Source organism: Cinclus cinclus, chromosome 3 (genome assembly GCF_963662255.1).
Source record: "Cinclus cinclus chromosome 3, bCinCin1.1, whole genome shotgun sequence".
In the NCBI taxonomy this organism is placed as follows: Eukaryota; Metazoa; Chordata; class Aves; order Passeriformes; family Cinclidae; genus Cinclus; species Cinclus cinclus.
This window is the reverse complement of record NC_085048.1, coordinates 89,210,501-89,233,885: the sequence shown is the minus strand read 5'-3', so window position 1 is coordinate 89,233,885 and position 23,385 is coordinate 89,210,501. Positions and strand designations below refer to the sequence as shown.

At 38.7% G+C, this 23,385-nt stretch overlaps 1 protein-coding gene across 14 annotated transcripts in view; it reads left to right on the top strand.

Moving 5' to 3' along the window:
- The window catches only part of BICRAL (BICRA like chromatin remodeling complex associated protein), a 70,070-nt gene that overhangs the window by 31,568 nt on the left and 15,117 nt on the right, over positions 1-23,385 (top strand). For 9 of the 14 annotated variants that reach the window (XM_062490377.1, XM_062490371.1, XM_062490375.1 and 6 more), the window contains 8 exons: positions 1,120-2,823; positions 4,604-4,703; positions 5,934-6,031; positions 7,831-7,892; positions 7,998-8,143; positions 8,294-8,388; positions 9,572-9,674; positions 10,476-14,442. In XM_062490377.1, coding sequence (XP_062346361.1) covers positions 1,120-2,823; positions 4,604-4,703; positions 5,934-6,031; positions 7,831-7,892; positions 7,998-8,143; positions 8,294-8,388; positions 9,572-9,674; positions 10,476-11,278 — 3,111 coding nt within the window. In that variant the 3' untranslated portion in view covers positions 11,279-14,442. Of the gene's footprint in view, positions 1-1,119; positions 2,824-4,603; positions 4,704-5,933; positions 6,032-7,830; positions 7,893-7,997; positions 8,144-8,293; positions 8,389-9,571; positions 9,675-10,475; positions 14,443-14,820; positions 14,958-23,385 lie in introns of those variants that run through there. The other 5 variants (XR_009933073.1, XM_062490383.1, XM_062490384.1 and 2 more) reach the window with 4 other exon arrangements.

The window sequence follows — 23,385 nt, the reverse complement described above, 5'->3', positions numbered from 1 at the left end:
AGAGCTCTCAGGCAAAGATATGGGGATAGGAATAACAGTTCTTTACTAGTATATCTAACAAGACAAACAAGAACAACAACAGCTATGAAATTACCCACAAACAGAACAGTAACTCAGTCCCAGTGTTTTTTGGCTGCAGGCACCTTTTCCCTGAGCTGCAGTTCCCGGTGCTGGGGGCGGGCAGGTCCCGCAGAGCCGCAGGAGGGCTGGGGGTGATGGCAGCGCTGTCCCAGGGGGAGAGAGAGAGATGGAGAGAGAGCTCTCCGCTCACGGTGTGGGTCCCGATGCTCAGCAGAGTGCTGGATGGTGGCAGGTTACAGTGAGAAGGCAGCCGGGCAGGGTCCGATAGTGGTTTCCCGACGCTGGGATGGCGGAGATGGAGGAGAGGCAGCGATCGTCCTTCTCGTCCGAACTCCGCGGGGGAAATGGGCCGAGGCCCAGCCTTCCACTTCCTCTTCTGGCTGTTTGAATCTCGCGGGGCTTACCTCTTCCCTCCCGTCCCCTCCCCCTTGTCACCAGGGCCCAGTCAACAGGTATCTTAGCATGACAATGGGGAAAATTCCACAGAGGGAAAAAGGGAGAGAACTAACCCTCAACAAATGGTCACTAGTTTACACAAAGTGAATATAGAAATGCTAGTAGGATTTTGGAGGCAAATCTCGTTTGATAGAAATCAGTGAAAGGAAAGCTTTCTTCTGCCTTTTCTATGCTTCTACTGTTGCTATGGAAGACTTGCCCCAAACTGAATTAGAGTGGAGGTGTTTTTTCCTCCTTGTTTCTTTTATCCTTTTGTCAGTAGAGTGCTCAGCTTGAGGAAGGGAAAATGGCACTTAGAGAGCATTTTATGTCCTCTTCAAACAGTGCAGCCACAGAGCTAAGTGCTGTGTACTGAGAGATTTGAGAAGGGAAAGAAGTGTCTCCAGCAGTCTGAGTGTTGAGAAGGGTATCCATGTCCTGTTTGTGCTGGCTCACTGTATGGAGTCAATATCACGCTGCACATGCTATGGGAAGAGTACAATTCTGTGTAGAAAGTTTGCTTGCATGAATAAATAACTAATGAGGAAACAAAGCAGATACTGGAATTTCTTAAAGTGATTTATTTCTTGTTTTGCATTTCAGAACACTGATCCTAAGTCGTCTGTAAAAGGTGTAAGTGGTCAGCTTGGAGAGGGGCCTAGTGATGGACTGCAGCTGTCCAGTAGCCTTCAGTTTCTTGAAGATGAACTTGTGTCTTCTCCTTTACCTGATCTTACTGAGGATCAGCCTTTTGATATTCTTCAGAAATCTTTGCAGGAGGCCAATATTACTGAACAGACTTTGGCAGAAGAGGCATATTTGGATGCCAGTGTAGGTTCTAGCCAACAGTTTGCACAAGCTCAGCTTCATCCTTCTTCATCAGCATCCTTTACTCAGGCTTCTAATGTTTCTAATTACTCAGGTCAGACGTTGCAACCTATAGGAGTTACTCAAGTGGTACAGCAACCTGTTGGAGCATCTTTTGCAAGCAATACAGTCGGTGTGCAACATGGCTTTATGCAACACGTTGGAATTAGTGTTCCTGGCCAGCATTTGTCTAATAGCAGCCAGATTAGTGGTTCTGGGCAGATACAGCTGATTGGTTCATTTAGTAATCAACCTTCCATGATGACCATCAATAACCTCGATGGATCTCAGATAATACTGAAAGGCAATGGTCAGCAAACACCTGCAAACATGAGCAGTGGTCTCTTGGTTCATAGACAAACTCCAAATGGAAACTCGCTGTTCAGTAACTCAAGTTCGAGTCCAGTAGCACAACCCGTAACTGTTCCATTTAACAGCACAAATTTTCAGACTTCGTTGCCTGTCCATAATATCATCATTCAAAGGGGTTTGGCGCCAAACTCTAACAAAGTTCCTATTAATATCCAACCAAAGCCTATTCAAATGGGTCAGCAGACTGCTTATAATGTGAATAACTTGGGAATACAGCAACATCATGTACAGCAAGGGATTCCATTTGCTTCTGCAAACTCACCTCAAAGTTCGGTAGTTGGTCCTCATATGTCAGTTAATATTGTTAATCAACAACAAAATACAAGAAAATCAGTTGCACCTCAGACAGTTAGCAATGCTGGAGGTAGTATTGTTATCCATTCTCCTATGGGACAGCCTCATGCACCTCAAAACCAGTTTCTCATACCTACAAGTTTGTCTGTTAATTCTAATTCAGTTCATCATGTCCAGGCCATAAATGGACAACTTCTTCAGACTCAGCCTTCCCAGCTGGTTCCTGGCCAAGTGTCTGCTGAGCATGTAATGCTCAGCAGGAACTCTACAAACATGCTAAGAGCCAACCAGTCGTATTCAGGACAGATGCTGAATAATCAGAACACAGCTGTTCAGCTTGTTTCGGGCCAGACATTCACAGCTCCTGGAAACCAAGTTATAGTAAATCATGGAACTTCCCAAATTGTTGGTGGACAGGTGCCACTGCAGCAGGCGTCACCAACGGTGTTGCATTTGTCACCCAGCCAAGCTAACGTTTCTCAAGGCAGATCGAGTTTTACCACCATGTCACCTGGGCAGTCCACAGTCTCAAATATGTCAGCTTCTAATAGGTTTGCTGCTGCGAGTTCTTCTGGTTCAGTACACCCCAGCTTGGGAGCATCAGTTCAGTCTGTCGCACCGGGAGGGAACTTTACAGGGGATCAGCTGGTCCAGAACAGAGCTCAAGTTGCCGTCAGTGCATCGCATCGTCTTCCAGCATCCTCCTCTAAGTCTGTCAGCACCTTCAGTCACACGTCTGTGGGAGTAACACAGCAGCAGTTTGCCTTTGGTCAGGTATGAAAGCTGCTTGAGAATATAGCCAAAGAAAGGCTTCTGAGCTGTGCTAAAATCTGGTTAATACTCAGAATGTGAATTTTATTGTTTGTATTTTTACCGATACTGTAGAACTGCTGAAAATTACTGTAACTCACCCAGAGTCATCGTTTCACTAGGTATTATCTAAATCTGTCACTGAGTGAACAACACTGTCACTTTGATTAATTCCAAAGATTTTGTTGGTGATTTATAGTATTGTTTTCAAAAGTGCTTAGCATTGATCTGTTTCTGCTACTGTTTAAAGGAATGGGCATTGTAAGTTTATACAATTTTGAGCTCTCCTGTAAACCTTACTGTAAGCTAGATGTAAAAGCTTAGGTTCATACTTAGCACTTAAAAGTCTTTTGATCTCACTAAAACCTATGTATTTTCAAGGTTTGACTTACTGAAATTAGAGATGAAAAGGTTTCTTGGGCTTCCTTTTTATTTATCATATCGTCACTTTTATGTCTGGAGCAGTTAGAAGCTTTCAAATTTGATGCAAAGACAATGATGCAAATGTTTCTTAGAATCCTTAAAAAAATAGCTTTAAAGTAGTTTGTAAAAGCATAACATAAAAAACCAACAGTCTCTAAGAAGTTAAGATAATAGTTAAAAAAATCTGAATTCACTTTTAAGGTTTTAATTGGTCTATTTTGTCCAGTAGATACACTTGCAGTATATATTCAACACATTTTTTTCTGTTTTTGTAAGTGAACTTACAGTCAAAATTGAAAAAAAAAAAACCTGCCAGAGTTTAAAAGAAAATAAAGTTCCAGAGTGAGCTGTCAATTTTAACTCAGTGACTTTTCACACAATTAGCAACAAGCTATTCAATTTGTCCTTTTTTTAACTTTTTTTTTTTTGGCATTTTAAAATACTGGTCAGTCTCTCAGAATATATTTGCACTAATTAGATCTTTCTCTTTTTTTCTTTTAATTCTTTTACTTGAATTTCTTTTTTTTTCCAGAGGCCTGATGGATTTTTTTAACCGAACCCAAAATCTGCAGTGAAATAATATGCATTAAAAAAATTAGTATGAACATGATGTAGAAACAAATTTATAGTCTTTGCCAAGACTTCTGGTGCAGGTTGTAACATTTTGTTTGCAGATGAGTAATTTGAGGCCAGTCTGACTTTCTCTTCATGTGTCTGCATCTTCCTATTTGCAGGTTATGTGCTGGGTCAGTGAGTTTCAGTAGTTATAAAAGCAGAGTATTTCTTATTGTTGTAAAAGAACATTTTGTTTTTGTGCAGAAATTTCAGAGCTGTAAGTAGGAATTTCTCATAGAACAAATGCCACTATTTGCCAGAATCTTTTTAGTTTGTTTGTACTTGCATTTTAAGCATTGTACTTTATACTAAACAATGTATCATTTAGTTGCTTAGAAGTGGAGGATTTGTTCCACTGTGGGTATTTTTGGTAGGGAAAGCAACATTGTAATCTTGCAGTTTGGGAAATCTGAGAAGCTGAGTTTTCTGAGGGCCACTTGTTGTGGGAATTCAGGGTCTTGTAGAATGCAACTGGTATATATCTGTGCTGTTAGTGTAATTTCTGTTCCTCTCTGATTTACTTTATAAAACTCTTGAACTTGGAGGGATTGAGATGTGTGAAATTTCACCACTGATGAGATGAAGTTAAAAAAATGTACAGAGATTAATTTTAGGTGCCTTTTCCTTATTTTTCTTAAAGCTTTCAGTAAATAGTTCAGTGTGATTTTTTAAAAAAATTGTTTTTTATTTTATGCATGTGGCACAGAAAAAGGCTGTGAACCAGACATCACCAGTTTCTGCATCGAAGACACAGGACAATTTGAGACAGCCTCAGCTAACAAGTCTCCTGAGCAACACACTATCAGGTCAACTAAGGTCTTTTTAACATAATTTTCTTAATTTTCTCCAGCAAGAGAGATTTGTTCTTCTTCAGTGTGTCAGACTTGCATTGATGCCTCATGTTCATAGGGTTCTAAAGGTTGTTGGGATTTTATTCTTAGAAGAATTCAAGCTATATTGTTTCAATATTGAATGTGTGCTTTGATTTTTCCCAAACATGGCACTTCATTTTCTAGAGTGAAAAGTTGAATCTTCACAATTAGCTGTTATTTCTCCTCTCTACAAAATCCAAAATTGTATGTTCTTTCATTTTTCTTTATTTTTTTTCAGCTTAGGAAAATAGAAATAAGTAATTTCAAAATACAGGCATCTACTAAAATTCCACAAAACTTCTAGAATGTGGTGGCTGCTTCAGTTACAGAGGGAAGAGAAATAGGTATTACAAGGTTATGTGCAGGCTGTCATCACTCACTTTGTTCTTTAATGTGTCACTTTCAGTTAGACTAGTTCATGCATTGTTCATGGCAAAATAGCAGCTTTTCAAGCAGCACCATGCTACTGAAAGAACAAAACCAGTACATTCAAAGCAAGCAGAAAAATGCAGTAACCTTCCTCTTGTCTTTGTACATAAGTGCCTTTTGAATAAGGTCCTATACTCTGCCTTCCTTTCTCTTTCCTTGTGTACTGTTAGGTATAAGCTGTCCAGGCAATCCTGTACAATCTGCATAGTGACTTTGGGGAATAAAACAAGTAAATTCTTACTTGTTTCTGTTGTAACAGCATGACCAATAAGATGCTGTTGGGATTATGAAGCAAGGCAACTGGAGGAAGTCTGCCTATCTAAAAAAATCTAGGTGAAAAAATACCCTTGCTGTCTTGAGTACTTCCAGGTGCTCTAGAAAAAATTGTGTAATACACTTGAGAGAGGGTTAGTATTGAAAAGCTTGATAAAATTTATTGTGTGATTTTAGGTAAATTGTTGGGACACTAAACTTAAAATAATTGAATTTCTTCTTATGCTGTGGTACCATGGTAGGATGTGATTCATATACATGAAGATTTTTGTAGTTTTCAGGACAAAATAGCAGTCCTGTTTAATTTTTATGAGCTGGTTTCTTCACAGGATAGTTGCACTAGTGCTTTTAACAATAAGATGTATCTTTCATAAAAACGCAAGTAAAATTATCAGGATAGGTACACAAAGTTATTCTCTTCTTGCTTAGAATGACAAGAATCTTTTAAACTTTTTCTTATAGGACAGGACTCTGGAGGAAAAATCATCCAACAGTCTCTAGGAACAGCACAGCCACAAGAAAAAGTGATAGGATCATCATCAGTTCAGCAGAGTATCCAGGTAGAGAATACTTCTATTTATGTTTCCCTGGCTGTCCTGCTTTTGTCTGGAATAGAGATAATTTTCTTCTTAGTAGTTGGTACAGTGGTTTGTTTTGGATTTGGGATGTGAATAATGTTGATAGTGCACCAGTGATTTAGTTATTGAGCCGTGCTTACTCTGCAAGTCATGGCCTTTCCAGTGCCCCATGCCGTGCCAGTGAGGTGGTGCAGAGCCAGGACAGCTGGCTCAAACTGGACAGAGGAGTATCCCATACTATGGAACATCATATTCTGTGTATAAATATAGGAATTGCCTGTGAGCTGCTGGTCACTGCTTGGGACTGGGGTGGCATTGGTCACAGGGTGCTGAGCAATTGCATTGTGCATCACTTGTTTCTGTTGGGTTTAATTCGCCCTTTTTCTCTTTTTCATTACAACTTTATAATAGCTATCATTACTGGATTATTTTCTTTCCTGTTTTTAAACTGTTCTTTTCAACTCACAAGGTTTACTTTTTTCCTAATTTTTCTCTCCACTGGAGTGGGGGGGAGGTAGTGAACTAACAAGTAAAGAATCATTGTAGGTTTTTTTGTAGAGTATATGAACTCCCTCAAACTTGACAAATTCTACATTGACACAATAAATGTTGATTATTTTGCAAATTGATACACTGAATGCTGCTTTGAGATTCAATTCAGTAAGTGGAGTCTGACTGTACTGTTCCCTGAAGATAATTTTGTATGCCATAGCAATTCTTTATTGAGTTGGCCAAAAGTTTGACCTACTCTTCTTGTTATTTCTTACCAACTTGGCTGTTCTCCATCTGACTGGGAGAGAGTGGTTTGTGAGAAGTAGCAGAAAAGTTTCACCTGGTCTTTGTTTTATTCTTTACTGCAGACGTCTTTCTTTACCATTAAAAGTTCTCCCACATAACACAAGTGTGTACAAAAACACTGTCCAGGATGAGTTTTTTTGGAGAGGATCTCACTCAAGAGTTTTTGTTTGTAAATGTATTTGTCAATGCAGTAGGACAGGAATGTTTTTCCATGTCTCATTGATGTACAAGTAGAGCAGAAGGTACTGTAGTGCTCAGTTAGGAGGTCAGCCTGGTTGTGTAATAGTTGGTCAGGTGTTCATTCTTTCTGGTGGTCACTACTTTTTATGCTCTGAAGCTGGAGGCTTTTTGAGGCAAATACTCCAGTGTGCCTGCCATGAGACTCTACAGAGAACCTCAGGTCTTAGGAGAGTGTTCCCAGGAAAAATTTTGATTTCATTAAATATCTACATAAAGGAAAAAATGAATTTGATCTCTACCTAACGGGCATATCTGGAGCATTGACACTGAAATAGAATTCCTAGACTGACTTTGATCACACCCCCAGCCACTGTGTCTTTTGAGAATTTAAGGGCACAACCTTAGCCTGCTTTCCTCACAGATACTGTAATTCATCAGTCTCAGGCAAGATGATATCTTCTGAGAAATGCAGACAATTTGTATGAGCAGATTTGTAACAGTTTTTAGTTGTACCTTTCCTTCTTTGCACCTGTTAAATTTGGTCATCTCTTTCTTATTGAAATATGTTTCATGCGCAACAGTGGAATTTGTCTACAAACAACATTTCAGACCTTTGGTTTATGTCACTTCCCTGTTTTGTGGTTACAGTGCCTTGTGAAAATAGGAGATAATTGAAAGTGTTTATACTTATATGGTGGTTACAGTTAGTGCTGGTGATGTTCCTAATTGACAGAAACAAATCCTGAAACTTAGGCTTTGCAAATGAGGGATATATTGTAATTTGTCTTTCATTTTGAACTTAGGTGGATGGTCATTTAGTTGGACAGAAAAGGCCTGCTGCTAAACAGTTAACTAAAGGAGCTTTGTAAGTCATTATTTTGTTGTAATTTTGCTGCAGAAACCTTAATTTTTACTTTTGTCAATGTAAAAACTCTGTACAGTATGTTAAATATCTATAATTTTTTTGTAGTATTCTGCAGCAATTGCAGAAGGATCAGGTACATGCTGTGACACCAGATAAAAGTCGGTTCAGATCATTAAATGATGCAGTTCAGAGACTCCTCTCATACCATGTGTGCCAGGGATCGCTGCCAACAGAAGATGATTTAAGAAAAGGTAATTTTCTTTTTAAAATTTGGCAGTACATTTGTAATCAGTGTATTGAGGGAGATCTTAATGTAAATTAGAGCAATAAGAAAAGGAACATTTTAAAATTTGTGCAGGTTATTGAAGAACAGTGTTTGAAAGTGTACTTTGTCTTTCTAGTGGACAGTGAATTTGAATCTGTAGCTACACAGCTTCTGAAGAGGACGCAGGCTATGCTGAACAAATACAGATGTTTGCTTATAGAAGATGCAATGGTAAGGTGTAGAACCCAGGTACACTTTGTTTATGGGATGGGAATTGAGTTTGTTAAAAAAATCCCTACTGAACAAGCACATGAACTTCTGTTCTCTGCTTCTGCTTTTACACTGAATAGGCTGTGATAGTCAGGAGGGTGATTTCTGTGTATTTCTGTGGCTCATGGAATCTGAAATAGTGTTGATGTCCATTCAGAGGCCTCCAGCCGTATTATAATTGGAGCCAAATCATATCAAAGTTTGGGAAATCATTGTCATTAAAAGCTAGGTGGAACTTATCAGAAGTGCTTCTGATTTAAGTGCTTTCACAATCCCAGGTATGAGGTAAAATAAAACTGACAAAGTTACTTCAAGAATGTATTTTAAAAGGATCAAGAAATACCATTGTGACTTCAGACATGCTAGTTTTCAAGGCTGGAAGAGTTTCAAATTTGCATATAATAGACATTTAGATATTTAGAGACAGGAATACATAATATAACTGTTAGAATGAATATGGTTTTAGAGCTAGCAGTTGCATTGTAAAAGGTCCTAGCCATTAAAAATTTGCAAGTATTGGCAGGTGCAAAGAGAGGATGGAGGCTGAGATTTGTTCTTTTAGCATCTAGTATGTTGTATGGGAAATCCCATTTAGTAATATTGAAAGGTTTATTTCACATAGCAGTTAAGTTTGAAACCAGCTGCTTGTGTTATGGTAGTGCAGTGAACATTTTCTGTGGTGGATGGAACTAACTGGCTTGAAGATGTTGTCAGCAAAATGCAGCTCTGCACCAGCTAGTTGAAAGGATGGGAGTGAAGTGCAGGGAAGATGGTAGAGTGGTCCCGGTTCAAGGTTTTTGCTGGTTGATCCCCTAAAGGAGAAGGATACTGTGTGAGGTAAAAAAATTGTGGTATGCAATAGTAAATATACACAGTCCTGATAAAGTACAGTTGATACAACTGGAATAGCAAATCACTGTTTTAAAGTCTTTCCCAAATAAAATTTACAGTATAATGTGAGCAGTATTTCATGATTGAGTTTCAGTAGTGGTTGGGTCAGAGTCAAGACTGTTGAATTATGGGAGTTCTTCGCAAATACGTAACAAAAAGTTTCTTCTTCTCTGAAAATTAACTAATCTATCAGTGTTTTGATTTGACACCAACATGAGTAACTACAGAGATTGGTTGTTTCCTTTTCCTCCAGCGGATAAATCCCTCTGCAGAAATGGTTATGATTGATAGGATGTTTAACCAGGAGGAAAGAGCATCTCTGACCCGGGATAAGCGTCTTGCACTTGTGGATCCTGGTAAGTAATGCTTAACTTCTAAATTAAGCATGGAGTGTTTAAAAATAGTTGTGGCCACAGTGAGGCACTGATTGCTATGTATTCCAGTTGCTGTAATACTGAATAAGCATTTGCAAGATAACTTTTATAACTCCAGAATCCAGCAATTCAGAGACATTGTAGGGTTGAAGCAGTTATTTGTGGGGAAAAAAATATTTTACCTCTTTGGCAGAGAAATGTTTGAGTTCCTTTTGACGGCGGCCATTACTCCTGTAGTGCCTCCATTCTAGCAGGGAAGAATCTCTGAGTTTGCTTGCAGCCAGAAAGAGCAGCACTGTTTGAAGTATGAATACACTTGTTCATCTTAATGAAGTTTTGCTCCTGGAGTGTCATGGCCATTTAAATGGCAGCATTTTTAACTGGGATATTGTTAAACATAGCACCTGGAAATGCATTATTTGTGGAATATTACAGCTACGATTTGTTTAAAGGTTCTGCATGATCTGCATATTTTAAAATATATTCACAGGTGGTGTTGTAGAAATTATTAATCTTCAGAGACCATATTTGCATATTTAGAATGCTGGGAAGTGCCCTTAATCTGGTTTTACAGTGCACATACGTGAGCAGTGTGCTGATTAATTTAGCGCTAATCTCCTGCACTGTATGCAGCAGAACACTTAAGCATATGAACATCTCTTAAAGAGCCAGATCTGTAAGCTGTGGATGTTATTTGAATTTCCGTACTCAGGAACTGTGTTGGAGTGTCAGTCATTTGGATGCGTGGGTAATTTTAGTAAAATGTTGCTGCTTAATTTTCAGATGGTTATCAGGCCGATTTTTGTTGTTCTGCCAAACAATTTGAGAAAACAGCTGAAGAAGCACAGTCCAGCAAAAGTGACCATCAGCCTAGCAAAACGTTACCTTCTCGAAGTCAGACTACCAAAACCCAAACCAGAGACCGACCAAAATCCAGCTCAGCAGAGTCCACAAATCACAGTAAACTTCCTCTAGTGCCTAACAACATTCTGACACCACAAGAAGGAAAAGCTTCCTCTAAAAAATCTGAGAGCCTCACTAAAGCTTTAAAGTTTGAAAAAGCTAATTGTTCTTCTGAGAGCCAATATGTGGCCCGTTCTGAAGAAAGGATGAGTAGGAAAGATCTTGCCAAGTCCACTGAGAATTCTTCGAGTTCTGAAGACTTGTCAAAAATTGTGTCAAGAGGCAGTCAAGAAACACACAATAAAATATCAAGGAACACAGTTCAGTCTTTCTCAAAGGTAACGTGTAATAATTCACTTCAAGACAAAACTCTGAGGAGCTCTCCAAAGAATGAGGTTTTGCATCCTGATAACAGGAAAGGCTCTGGTGAAGCCCAGCAAGACTTGCTGCTCAGTAAGAGTTTAGAAACTACATTTAAAAACATCTTAGAACTTAAAAAAACTGGGAGGCAGCCACAAAATGAGGCAGCGAGTAGTGGCTCGGTTGAATTAGAGTTCCCTAATTTTTCGCCTATTGCTTCACAAGAGAACTGCCTGGAAAAGTTTATTCCAGACCACAGTGAAAGTGTTGTAGAAACTGACTCTATTTTAGAAGCAGCTGTAAATAGTATCTTAGAGTGTTAATAGTACCATGGACAAGTTATGTTTCTCTTAGCAGAAGCAAATGTGAATGACACCACAAGTACAGCCTGACATGCATTTAAGGTTAACCTTTCTAAATTAGATTCTGTTCTGTGTTTTGAGAGCAATACTCATTGTGGTTACAGTGAGATATCCAAGTAAAGTTAATCCTTGTTAGAATGCAGTCTGTTAGGGCCTTACTGTTTCAAGTATTATTATGATAGTGCTTTTGATAATTGAGCAGTACTGCAACGTAACAGGGTTGCAGGTTGTTAGGCCCTATATAATACGGTATAATATACTGACAATCACAGTCATTTGAAAGGATATATTTATTGAGAAAATGTTTTTAAAGAGTGATGGAAGCAACAATTCTCCCCTACCCTTCTCTTCCACAAATCATCAAAATTTTAGTTTTTCTGGAAAACCCACTGTACCTCTATTCAGAAGTGATTATTTGCTTTGTTAATGAATCTGAATTCTAGGATTCTTAAGTTGGAAGGAAATCATCAGTGTGTTTACAAGGCTTCATAATTTAAACTTTAAGTGCTTTTCTATTGCTTTCTGAGCAGAAACTAGTACTTGATATATTTGTAGTGGGTAACTTTAGTCTGTGGGATGATATTATATGATCTTAGTCACAGTGGCATGATATGAAATAATAAATGCTTGACTAAGGAAGGTAGAATGGAAGCCAGTAAATAGCAAAGTGTACAGGATGAGGCCATGATAGAGCCATGAATTTATATATATAATACATATATGTTATCTCTTGAGGAAAAGATTTTGCATTTTATAATTGGATGTAGTCAGCCTTGAGTCTTTCTGAAGTGGTATATTTTTTTTTAATTTGTTGTTTGTTTTTTTTTTTTTCAGACCAAGTGTCAAAAGCACTTTTATTTGAAAACTGTATTTGTAGCTTATATTTTAAGAGGATGTTAGCCTTACTCTGATTAAATTTAAAGGCCAGTGTTTATTTTTGATTTTTTTTGCTTTTTGCTGTCAGAGAATGTTTAATCATCCACCGTAGCAGTCATAATTATCAAGATATGTACAGACCAAAGTTGATCAGCAATCCCATTGTTTAAACATATCAAAAAATGTGTAATTATTAATTCATATTGTAAAGCCAAGTGAAACCATTGCACGGTTTGTATTTGGCTTGCTGTCATGTTATTAAGATAGAATCTTATTATTTTATTTATTTATTTTAATCTATGACTTTTTTTTTTTTTACTGCCCATGCTGCTTTGTTTTAGTTTACTTTGGTCATAAGTGCTTTTGTGCACATAAGCGCGCTGACGTTCGTCACGTGTGTGTAGTACATATGTCTGCTCAGGAGGATACAGCTTTTGTGGTTTCTAAGGTATGCTCATGTTCTCCCCCTGAACTTCTCCACCATTTCTCCGAGACATTGCCAGCCATTTCCCAGACTTGCTGATTATGATTTTCACGATGTGAGAGGCTCATTGTGACAAGCTGTGGTTGTCAGTCAGATCGCCAGGAGAGATGCCAAAAGGTTTTGCTGGTGTGTAATTCAGTCCAGCTGAATGGCACGGAAGGAAGCAGAATTAGATCCTTGGGATAGTAGAATGTTACAACGCAACTCAGTATTGAGCTACAGTCCACTGTCTGACCACTAAAGGAAACCAAATCTAGAAAGCAATGAGAGATAGATGAACTTCCTTAAAATTCATTTCCCCTTCAACGTGAATGGAAGTACTGGTTTTGTATGTTATTAATTGCCATTTAAATAAATTGTGCCAATTTTAGAGTACATGTTTGTAAAACCCAACATTCCCAAGTGTTCTATGAAATATTAATAAGTATTGCCAGTTTTAAATTTTTAGTTGGGTGTCCACAGAATAGTCTCTCAGGCAGTTAGTTATTTTCTTATTGGCAAAACTGACAAGATAGTCTTCACCTATTGCCTTTTTAGATTTAATAATATTCTCATGGCTGTGTATCCTGATGCATATTTTATCTCTTTGGAAATGTAAGAATTCTGAACTATTTAAGAAGGAGAGCAGTAAGTTACGCAGCTTTATGTTAACTAGTTAAATTTTTCTTTTATTGAGGAAAAAAAAAAATGAAGTTGCACATTCATCAGTCCCCTTGGTTATTGTACCACCTCGAATGGGTGTGGGGTTTCAGCCTCTCTATAGCAGATATATAACTGAAGTATCAGGGTATGTGTCTTCTGTTGGATCTCATTGGGAAGGGGGGACAATGGCATATAAAAAATGTCAAATTGCAAAAAGTAATTGTGGTTGATTTGGTCAGACCCATTTCTCTGAACTGCTGATGAGAGGAACCCCTTGAACAATCCTAGTAAGATTGATCTTAGATTGTTAATGTTCTGTCATTCACTCTTTGAATTCAATTCTAAAGGAATTCTGGTACGTGGTGAAGCCGTAAATGAAAGAAATGTATTTTTGTGGTGCTTAAAAAAATTCATTAATCATATGGGCTCAAGTCCAGCAAAGTATTGTGAATGTGCATGATTTTAAACATGTTTTCATTATTTTGCTGGATCAGCATTGTGATTTCAATGTTATTTAATACTGCCTAATATTAAAACAAATTTTAAACTGGCAATTAAGAAAACTATGTTCATTTTGAAGATTTTGGTATAATTTATCTGTTAGAGTAGGGAGGCCTTACAGACTGACTTCACTTAAAGAGGATGTGTCACTTATTGTCAGCGTGGTATGGACTTTATTTGCTTAAATACCTTCATTTGTAAAGTATGTCTCACTTGAAATTGCTTTGTATACATTTTGTAAAAATATTTATAAAATGTTTTGTAAAAAAAAAAGTATAACAAATTGCAGTTTATTTTGTTATGTTGGATAAATACTGTTAAAAGACACAAGTCAGTAAATATATTGTTAATCCATGGATAGGAAATGTTTAGTTGGAGATTACAAATTGAAACAACCATTGCAATACAGCCAAAGATTTGGGAAAAAATGTCTATCTGTGATTGTCTTGATTTAACCAAGTTGAATATTTACATTTCCAAAAGATGATTGGTCTCAGTTTTAAGTAGTATGACTACAAAATATTCTTACTCTGCTTTTCATGATGCAGCTCTGTTGTAATATACTTAATAGGCCAACTTTCCATACTCCTTATGCATCTTTCTGAACATACACTCTTAGGATTTGGTTCACATGGCATCATAACTACACTCAGTAGTGTTAATCTCCAAATTACAAGAGAGCCAATGGTCCTGCCTTGTTGGTGTTAGTAGTCTTGCCACAGTGAGATTCTTGAGACACGCTGTCCTCTGGTGTATTTTCACAGGGTAGAGGAATCATCTTCCTGATGCCTCAGGGAGATGGAAGATGAGAGGGCTTTTGTCAGCCAAGTGGTTGCTGCATCCGTGCTGGAGGTTTGACTCATGTCAGCTGCATTTGGTTATAGATACCTGTGTTTGGGTATTTTGTGAGAAGATGCTGCAATTGCAGGTGCTACAAAAAACCTTCCTAATTTTATTAGAGGGATGATGAACCTTTTCTTACTGTGATTGAATTTTTCAGAGAGTATGCTGAGACTCTGATCTAGTAAAGCACTTATGCCTGGAACTTCCTCACTTTATTTTTGGAGGTTTTGGAAGTGGAGCATTGTGAAGGGCACTGCCTCTCATCTTGGAGTAGGGCCTGCACTGTTGAAAGGTAGAAATCTTCATGGTTAGTATTTGTTATTTTGTCAATGAGACAAAATAAACATGCCTTTTGAATGCTTCCCACATGGATTCAGACAGTAACAAAATGAATAAAATCAGTTATATATTATTTTAATCTCTTCTTGGGCTAGAATGGCTAAGCATCTTTTTTTATTATTTTTTGTCATATCCCTGTAGAATCACCAGGCAAACCTTCTGCATTGCTAAACATTTTATGTCAGTCTACTGTGCAGGTACCTTCAGCTGAAAATATCTTTGTTATAGGAACATGGTGTATGTTTTATTGCTTTTCAATAGCATTTTTATACTGGGGCTTGTTATGTTTATTCCAACTTGTGGGGCTGAATTTCTGAAGATTCAGGCTTGTGTGTTAATACACAACTGATTGAAGAAAGTCAAAACGGCATTCATTTTGAGGATCTGAATGAAGAAAAAAAAAGGCAGAATCAGATTGGCACAAGGAAAGGTAAGGAAATAATTTTAAGAGTTAGAGGAATATCTCTCTTCTTCAGTGAGGTGTTTTTTTACAAACCTTTGAACTTTTCTTTTCAAATCATAGGCATGTTTCCTTGGAGTTTTCACAACAATACATCTGTCAGCTTCAAGAAATGGGAGAAATAGTCTGTGACTGAGGTCAGCTCTCACTGTGGTTAAAGAAAGTCACTGCAGAAAAGAAGCAAGGTCTGGTGAAGATCTGCTCATAGCAGCTCTGGTGTGCAGGTGCAATGCACATACAGATTTCAGATGAGTAGTGGTGGGTGTACTGAGTTATTTGTGATTTATGGATTGGCATTTCTGAGTGCTGCTGATCTTGCAACTGGTCATCGTATTGGACGTGGAATAAAAGTGTGCAAAATAATGAGTTACAATAGGTAAACACCAAGTAAGCTTGAGGGAGCTTCCTCTGCTAGGGAAGAAATCCACAAAGGACTATCCAGCTGAACCATTATTTGTGGTGTAACAGCAAAAACCTTTACAGTTGCCCTGCGGTGTGCTGAGGATAAACCCTATTTTATTTTACCTTGTGGGGGAAAAGTGTTTTATAAATGAGAAACTAGCTGCATCAGAATTTAAGGCTTCTTCTCTTCAGTATTTTGTGTGTGTGTGTGTATATATATATATATATATATATATATATATATGTGTGTGTGTGTGTGTGTATATATATATGCACACACACACACACACATATATATATATATATGTAGGGTGGGGATTGACCTCTTCTCCTGGGCAGGTAGTGACAGAACAAAGCCTCAAGCTGTGCCAAGGGAGGTTCAGGCTGGGTATTATAGGAGTTTCTTCACTGAAAGGGTTGTTCATCACTGGAATGGACTGCCCAGGGAGTGGAGTCATCATCACTGGAAACCTGATGTAGTTCATCTCACAGCATGGCATTGCTGGGTGTATCTGGGGCTGACAAATGGCAACAGCATAAAAAATACATGGAGTTCATATTATTGAGGTTGAACAATTCCACGTTGCATTCATGGCAAAATGAATTAGGAATTTTGGAGGCCTCTGTTTCCAAGGGCAAATAAAGTGTCAGCTGTGTCTGTGGAAGGCTCAATACTGAGTGTTCAGGAACAGGGACTTGGAAACCTTTGTGTCCAGAGAAGGAAATTCACATGAGGCTGAAGGAGGAGAGGCTCCAGAGTTTGGAAGAGATGAGCAGAAAGGTGAGTAGGTGTGTGTGGGATGGATATTTTGGGGATCTGAGATTTAAATGACTCAAACGGGGTTTTAAAAGTACTGCATGTTTTGTAGACACAGGAAGTTGTACAATACTGTATCTCTTAATGTACTAGTTAGCATAATTACCACAACATTAAACACACTGCTCTTTTTTTTCTTTGCACCTGGATGGAGAATGATTTTAGTGAATATTTTACTCAGCTGAGGGTTTGTGTGTCTTAACAGTTGTAAGGATGGGCTCGCACACAGTTTGAAAGCTGTTTGTGAAAGAACATATCTAATATTCAAGGTCTGATGTTACTTTGGGCAAGGGCATTGCTAAAAACTGTGAGTCAATTCCAAAATATTGTGGAATGGGGGGGGGGGGGGGGGTATTCTTAAGGTATTGAATGAGTGTCATTGACAATGCAGGTCTTTAATGAGAGGTAAGGAATGTATGCAATCTATTTGCTATTATACTGTTTTTTTTTCCCCCGAGGTTAAATTTTCCCCAGTGATTTGATTAATTTTGAGTTTTTAGTAAAAACAATATGCAACATTACAATATCTGTAGTGATCAGAATTCCCTTTCTAAAATGCATTGTTACTCTCTTCTATTCAGAAGGGCAGTTTTAGTCCTGTGACAAACTTCATGAGAGTTAAATCTCACTTCCCAGGAGGTTGAGAACTGCTTTTTTTAAAAAGTGAAATATTAACACAGGTGATTTTGTTAAAGCTAAAAGGGAGATACCAACCCACGCTGATTTTGTTTAGTTTTAGCCTTTGGCAGTCAAATTTTAATCTCCTAAATAGGTAGTAGAGCATTCTTGGATGCTTCTAGTCTTAAGTCACTTTGACCTGTTTCTTCAGCAGTGTTCTGTCAGAGGCATGGTTTGTTTTGGAGCCATTTTAATGAAGCAGGATCCTACAAAGATTAGTAATATTTTACCTGTACTCCCATTTTCCATAAATTTTCCATAACTTTTTCAGGAATTAATGTTCACGTCTTCAGTTTGTAAAATCTCTAGCTAAGAGACACCTCTGCTACTTGCGTACAGATGTGTTTAGCATCTACCCCAATCAGAGGGAAAGGATTTTCTTCCTTACCTGGCTGGTTTGGAAGAAATATATACCAGGGCAAGATTATTGATGGCTGGGAAAGCTGGATTTATTTACCTTTTTTTTTTTCCCCCATCTGCCATGCTCCTTCAGACTTGAAGGTGTTAGTAGTAGTTTTATGGCTCTGATACCAGGGTCCAGGCATTAAAAGAATTTGAGACTGAAGGCTGGAATAAACCATGCCACAGATGGTGTGACTAGGAGCCTTAAAACCTTATACTCAAAAAGGCTGTTTGTACTGCAATCCAAAAGCAAGATTTATCTTGAAATCCAGTTTTGTTGTGTGTATGGAAATAAAGAAGAGGAGGAGTAGATGTAGATTGTTGAAGGTCCACTGTATTTTAGAACAGAAAAATAGTATTTTCACTTTTTTCCTTCCCCTCATTTACTTAACAGGGTTGCAGGAGCTTTGACATTGGTGAGTTGACAATGTTCTGTAAAAGATTTAAAAATGAGAAGGGTGGAAAGCAGAATATGTAGCTCTATTTGTTCATTCCAGAGGTAGCTCAGTAACATCAGGTTCTGTGCAAATAAACAGTAGGTTTCAATTATCTACTGCTAATTATCACCTAAATTTGATTTGCACGCTCTTCAAAGGGACTCATATCTTTCCATTTACTTATTTGTTTCAGTGCAACGAATGAGTTTAATTCAAACCAAACGTGGGTCAGTTTCCTACTGGAAAAAAAAATGCATGGAATGTATTTATCCACAGTCATATAAGTTTAATTTTAGTTTAATATATGTGGTGATTCATGGCCTCAGTGGGGAGGTGAATTTGTGTCAATCTGGGAATTGGCTTTGCCTGTTTGGCAAGTTTGTAAAGGGCTTGGTCAGCTGTAGAAGGTCTTAAATAATTGTGCTAAATGGAGTGGTTCTGGTGGGCTCTGAGTAACAAGAGGAAGTTTTAACATGATACAGATGCAACCAAATCTCATTGTGAAGACTTTTCCCCCCAGATATTATTTCCCTTACAGAATTTCAGGCTAGTTGGTCTTTCACACAGACTTCTTTTTGTATTGCAGTAATTATCCTTTTAATTTTTATAGGCAATATTTATTATTTATTATCTTTTATAGACTGCATTTCTTCCTCTGTCTGTAGTGGTGCAGCCAACAGTCTCTGAGGGCATTGAAACAGTGGTCTCATGCCTTTCCTTCCACCAAAAGCACCTACTAAAACTATAGGCCTAGGGAAGAAACGAGGCATTTTAAGGTATGTCTGATGGAGTGATTGACTAAGACATCAAGCAGTGCCCTGGAAATCGTGCAGTACCACATAATGTGGACATTGTCCTGGGAAACATGCTCTAGGTGATCCTGCTTGAGCAGAGGCCTTAGACAAGGTGACTTCCAGTCGTCCCATCCATCCTTAACAACTCTGTGCTAATGATATTCAGTTAACATTGTGTAGAAAGGTTATCTAAGTGTGCAGTTTTGAAAGGTGATCTAACTTGCTGCAGTTTTGAATTGAACTTTATGGGGTCACACAGGTAATGGTGTGTATTGAAAAATACATTATTTTCTGCTTTTTCTGACCTAGAAAGAGAACATACTGTGAGAGAGATGATAAAAGATTGTTACCAGTCAAATGGTTGGTATTTTACAGAAAATAAGAATTGTCAGTCAAGTAGGTGTCATCTTTAGCAGAGTTGTCTCGTGAATTAATATTCACCAAATGCAAGCAGCTACTGAAGCTCTGCTGAGGAATCTCATTCATGCTGTAGCTCTAAGTCCAGGCAGTAATTCATAAAATGTTCACTGGATGCAGTGAATACTCTTCATTTTAACGTGCCTTGTCTCTTCACCATTAAAAATATTCTATGTTCATCCTCATCCACAATCTCTTTTACGTGGTCTGTTACCTCTGCTGCAGTAGCTGCCAGCTCCCCCTCCAGTCTCAATCTCTTCCTTCAGCTGGTGGTGAAAGCAGTGCTGGCAGCTGCTCTCTGAGTACAGATGGCAAACCTAGACAGTCCTTGTTCAGACACTTGAGCCTCTGCTTTTTCTGTCCCTTGAAACCAGTCTTTGTGATAAAAACATTATTACTTATTTAGTGCCTTTGTGAGGTAATGGATGCAGCCAGGGGGCAATCTGCCATGCAGCTGGCTAGGCAGGGAACAGCCACAGCAGGGAAAAGGGTAAATCCAACCAGGAACTGCTGCCTGTAAAGGTGCCAAAAAGTGCTGGTAGCCTGGTAATTGCTAACAGCCATTTACAGGGACAGGGAGTTTGGGTACATGTTCTTGCTAAAAATTGTATTCGGGATTGTGCACTCCTGTTTCCTCTCCTGCACGTAGGAATGTATAGACCCTCCAGGGCAGGGCCCTCACAAAGCAGGGACATGCAGCACTGGCTGGGTGTGGATGTTAGAGCCGGCCCTGGCTGCGATGTGCCTGACTGCAATGAGCCTAGCACAGGGCTCTGGCCTCCTTTGCACTCAGCCAGGGGAGTGGGTTTAGGCTGGAATCACTGGTACCTCTGGATAAAGAGCTTTTAGGATTGTGGAGTTTGTTTTGGTGAGGATTTTTAAACTTTTTTTTTTTTTTTCACAGGAAAAGGTAGAAGGAATGGAGGGTAAACACTAGAATCTGGATTAAAGGTGAAATTTGCTCTGCAGAGCATTTTTATCCAACAATTTGACTACTTTTCAGAAAGAATAGTATGTCTAGATTCTGTAGGCAGACAGACACAATAGCACTGCAAAGTGTGAATTTCTTCCAGCTGTCTTAATGGAGTGTTGATTTTAAAACCTAATTTCGCTGCTGCTTGCTATGCAATTAGCACACAGTTAATACATTTGGCTGGTTCAACTGTGTGATACCATGCTTTGCTTTGGGGTGGGTGTCATTGTGGACACTTCAACCAAAATATCTTTGTAAGGTAAATCATCTTTGAGCAGTCAAAAAGCAAAATTTGAGGCAACAAAAGCAAAAATGTGCCAGGAATACTGGTAATATTGTAATTTCATCGATTTATTTGAATGAAGTGTTAATTGCTCTTATTAAAAAAACACCTGCCAAAAAAGCCCCATTAACTCCCCCAAACCCCTCCTCTTCCTCCCAGACAACCCAAATAGGCAAACAAAAACCTAGCAAAATAGAGTTGAAATACAGGAAATTTTGAAGAAAAGCACTTTTTAAAAGTGTCAAGTAGAACCTGACATATGGGTTGATCAGGAGAAGATTAATCTGATACTATCACGTAAACTTGAAATAAAGGAGAACAAGACAGCTCATGAAACAAAGATAAGCACCAATGAAGCAAAACCACTTTTATTAAGAATATAGCAGTTCCAGAATAGTAGTAACAGAGTTAGTGTCTTGTGTAGTAACAATAATATTTACTGGTACAAACTTTTGAGCACAGTGAGATGAAGAAACCTATCCTGATATTCTCCCCACATTCTAATGATAAAGCCATTAATAAATATTGCCACTTCCCAAGTAGCTTAAGATCTGACCATTCCTTCTCAGTAGTGATCTCTAAGTTGTTTCTCTGAATCTCTTGTTTATTTAATGATGTTCTTCACTAATAAGAAAAATGGATGTTTTTTAAGCAGCTATGATAAATCAGATGGAACAGGAAACTATTTCAAAAAATTCTCCAACACTCTGTGCCGGGGGAAGAACTTTTTTTTTTTTTTTGTTCGTTCGTTTGTTTGCGCAAATATTGTGTGTTTTATCAATTTTTGGTGTCTGCGGTTTGCGGATCATTCTCACGATTCTCCACGAGGTGGAGGAAGCAGCTTGTGCTTCTTGCTGCGGTGCGGGAAGGGGCTGCGGGCGGCTGAGCAGGGCTCTCGCTTCCCTCCTTCCCCACTGGCAGCCCCCACGCCCTCCCACTCCACGGAGGCAGGGTGCGAGGAAGGGCACTGAAGCGGTTCTTGCTGGTTTGCTCCTCTTAAGAACGACAGTGGGGATTTCGGCATTGTGATTCATCAGCGGGTCTTGAAGGGCTGCGCAGAATCACAGAATATGCCGAGTTGGAAGGGACCCCACACGGATCTTTGAGATCCACCTCGTGGTCCTGCAGAGTTGGCATCCTTTCATCGAGGATGCTGAGCGATTGTCATGGGAGAAGCTTGGTCCCACAGCTGTGTGCTGCTACAGCCAGGGGCTGGTGGATAAACCCGGTTCTTTGAGCTTTGGTGAGCTGCAGTGTATTCAGTCCTACAGAGCTGTTTCCCCATAAAACTGCTGTTCTTTATGGATACAGTACAAGTAGGGAGAAAAAACCCAACTGGCGTCCATAATTTAAAATGTTGTAGCTTATGCTAGATATCTGCTGAGTGCTCTGACTCGTGAACAGTGTCTCAGGTTTTCTGATGACTGTGGTGGGATTTGGAAAGACTTACCTTGCACAGTTATCCCTAAACCTGTCTGTTGCAGAGTCCTATGTTTTCAGTCTTTGCAGCTCCTAAAAACTCCATTCAATTTGTAATTTCCCTTCCTTGTCTGAAGCCTTCACCCAGCTGATTTTTATTTTTACCTGTGGTGAAATATGCCAAGCCCAAAATAGAAAATACTAGTTTTAAAATTCAATTCAGTGGATTTCTGTTGGAAAAGAAATCTCTGTTAATACCCTTTTGTGAATGGCACAACACTGCTTCTGTTTTACCTGTTCATCTTATGGCAGATCACTTGGCTTACTTTTCAAGGCATTAAAGTGTGTTTGCAGCCCTGCTAAGATTGTTTCAGAATTTCAGGTCTAACTCAATTGTACCCAAATAAAAAGTCACTAGAATGGGGTGTTATCAGGGTGATTTGCAGTTAGAGAACACAAGAGCAGAACTGCAAACTGAGATAGTGAATTGCTTGGAAAGAAGGCTGGAAAGAGGTGTTTCATCCTCCATACCTGATCCCCTGTGCCTATCCTGCTCTTGGCACAGGCCTGTTGAAGATTGCTCTTGTGATCTTGCACAAAAAGTCGTTTTGCTTCCTTTTAGCCCAAATATTTTCAGTGAGCTGCTTGCTTCTGTGTTCCCAGAAGCATTGTGTAGCCATAAATGAAGCATCTGAAAGCTGAAGTGTGAGCTCAGAAAGAATTGGGATGTGAGGAAGGTGAGGACTTCAGAAATAGTGTTGTATCAGGGAAGCTACCCATGAGTATGCTATTAAATGTAGGAAGGAGTGTGTTCTATTAGGTCCCAAAGCTTTTATTTTTGTTTTGTTTTATTTAATTATTTATTTTTTTTACCAGAATACATGAGGGCTTCTTCCAGCATAGCCTTGTCAGTTAGAGCCATAATTTCTTCTTGATTCTGACTGATGCACCTGTGATAGGAACTCATCCAGCTTACAGGAAGGACTTTGAAATTCCTAAAAAATTTGGATATATGATCTTCAGGTGAGGTTTGGTCTCTTCTTCTTTATATGTGTTACCTTGTGACAAACTAAATAATCTTAACATAAACTTCTGAAAAAGGTTTACAGGATCAAACTTTGCCAGTTTCTGTGACAGCTAAAAGAATGTGGTTTTTTTTACTAAAGACTTTAGTGGCAGTCTGTTAGTGTGGCAGAAGCAGTCAGATGACCAGGCCCCAGTTCCTCTTGAGAGTCTTAAAGTTCAGGTGACCATGCTTATGATTAATAGAATCATAGCTTTTATAGAAATAATTCTGCTTT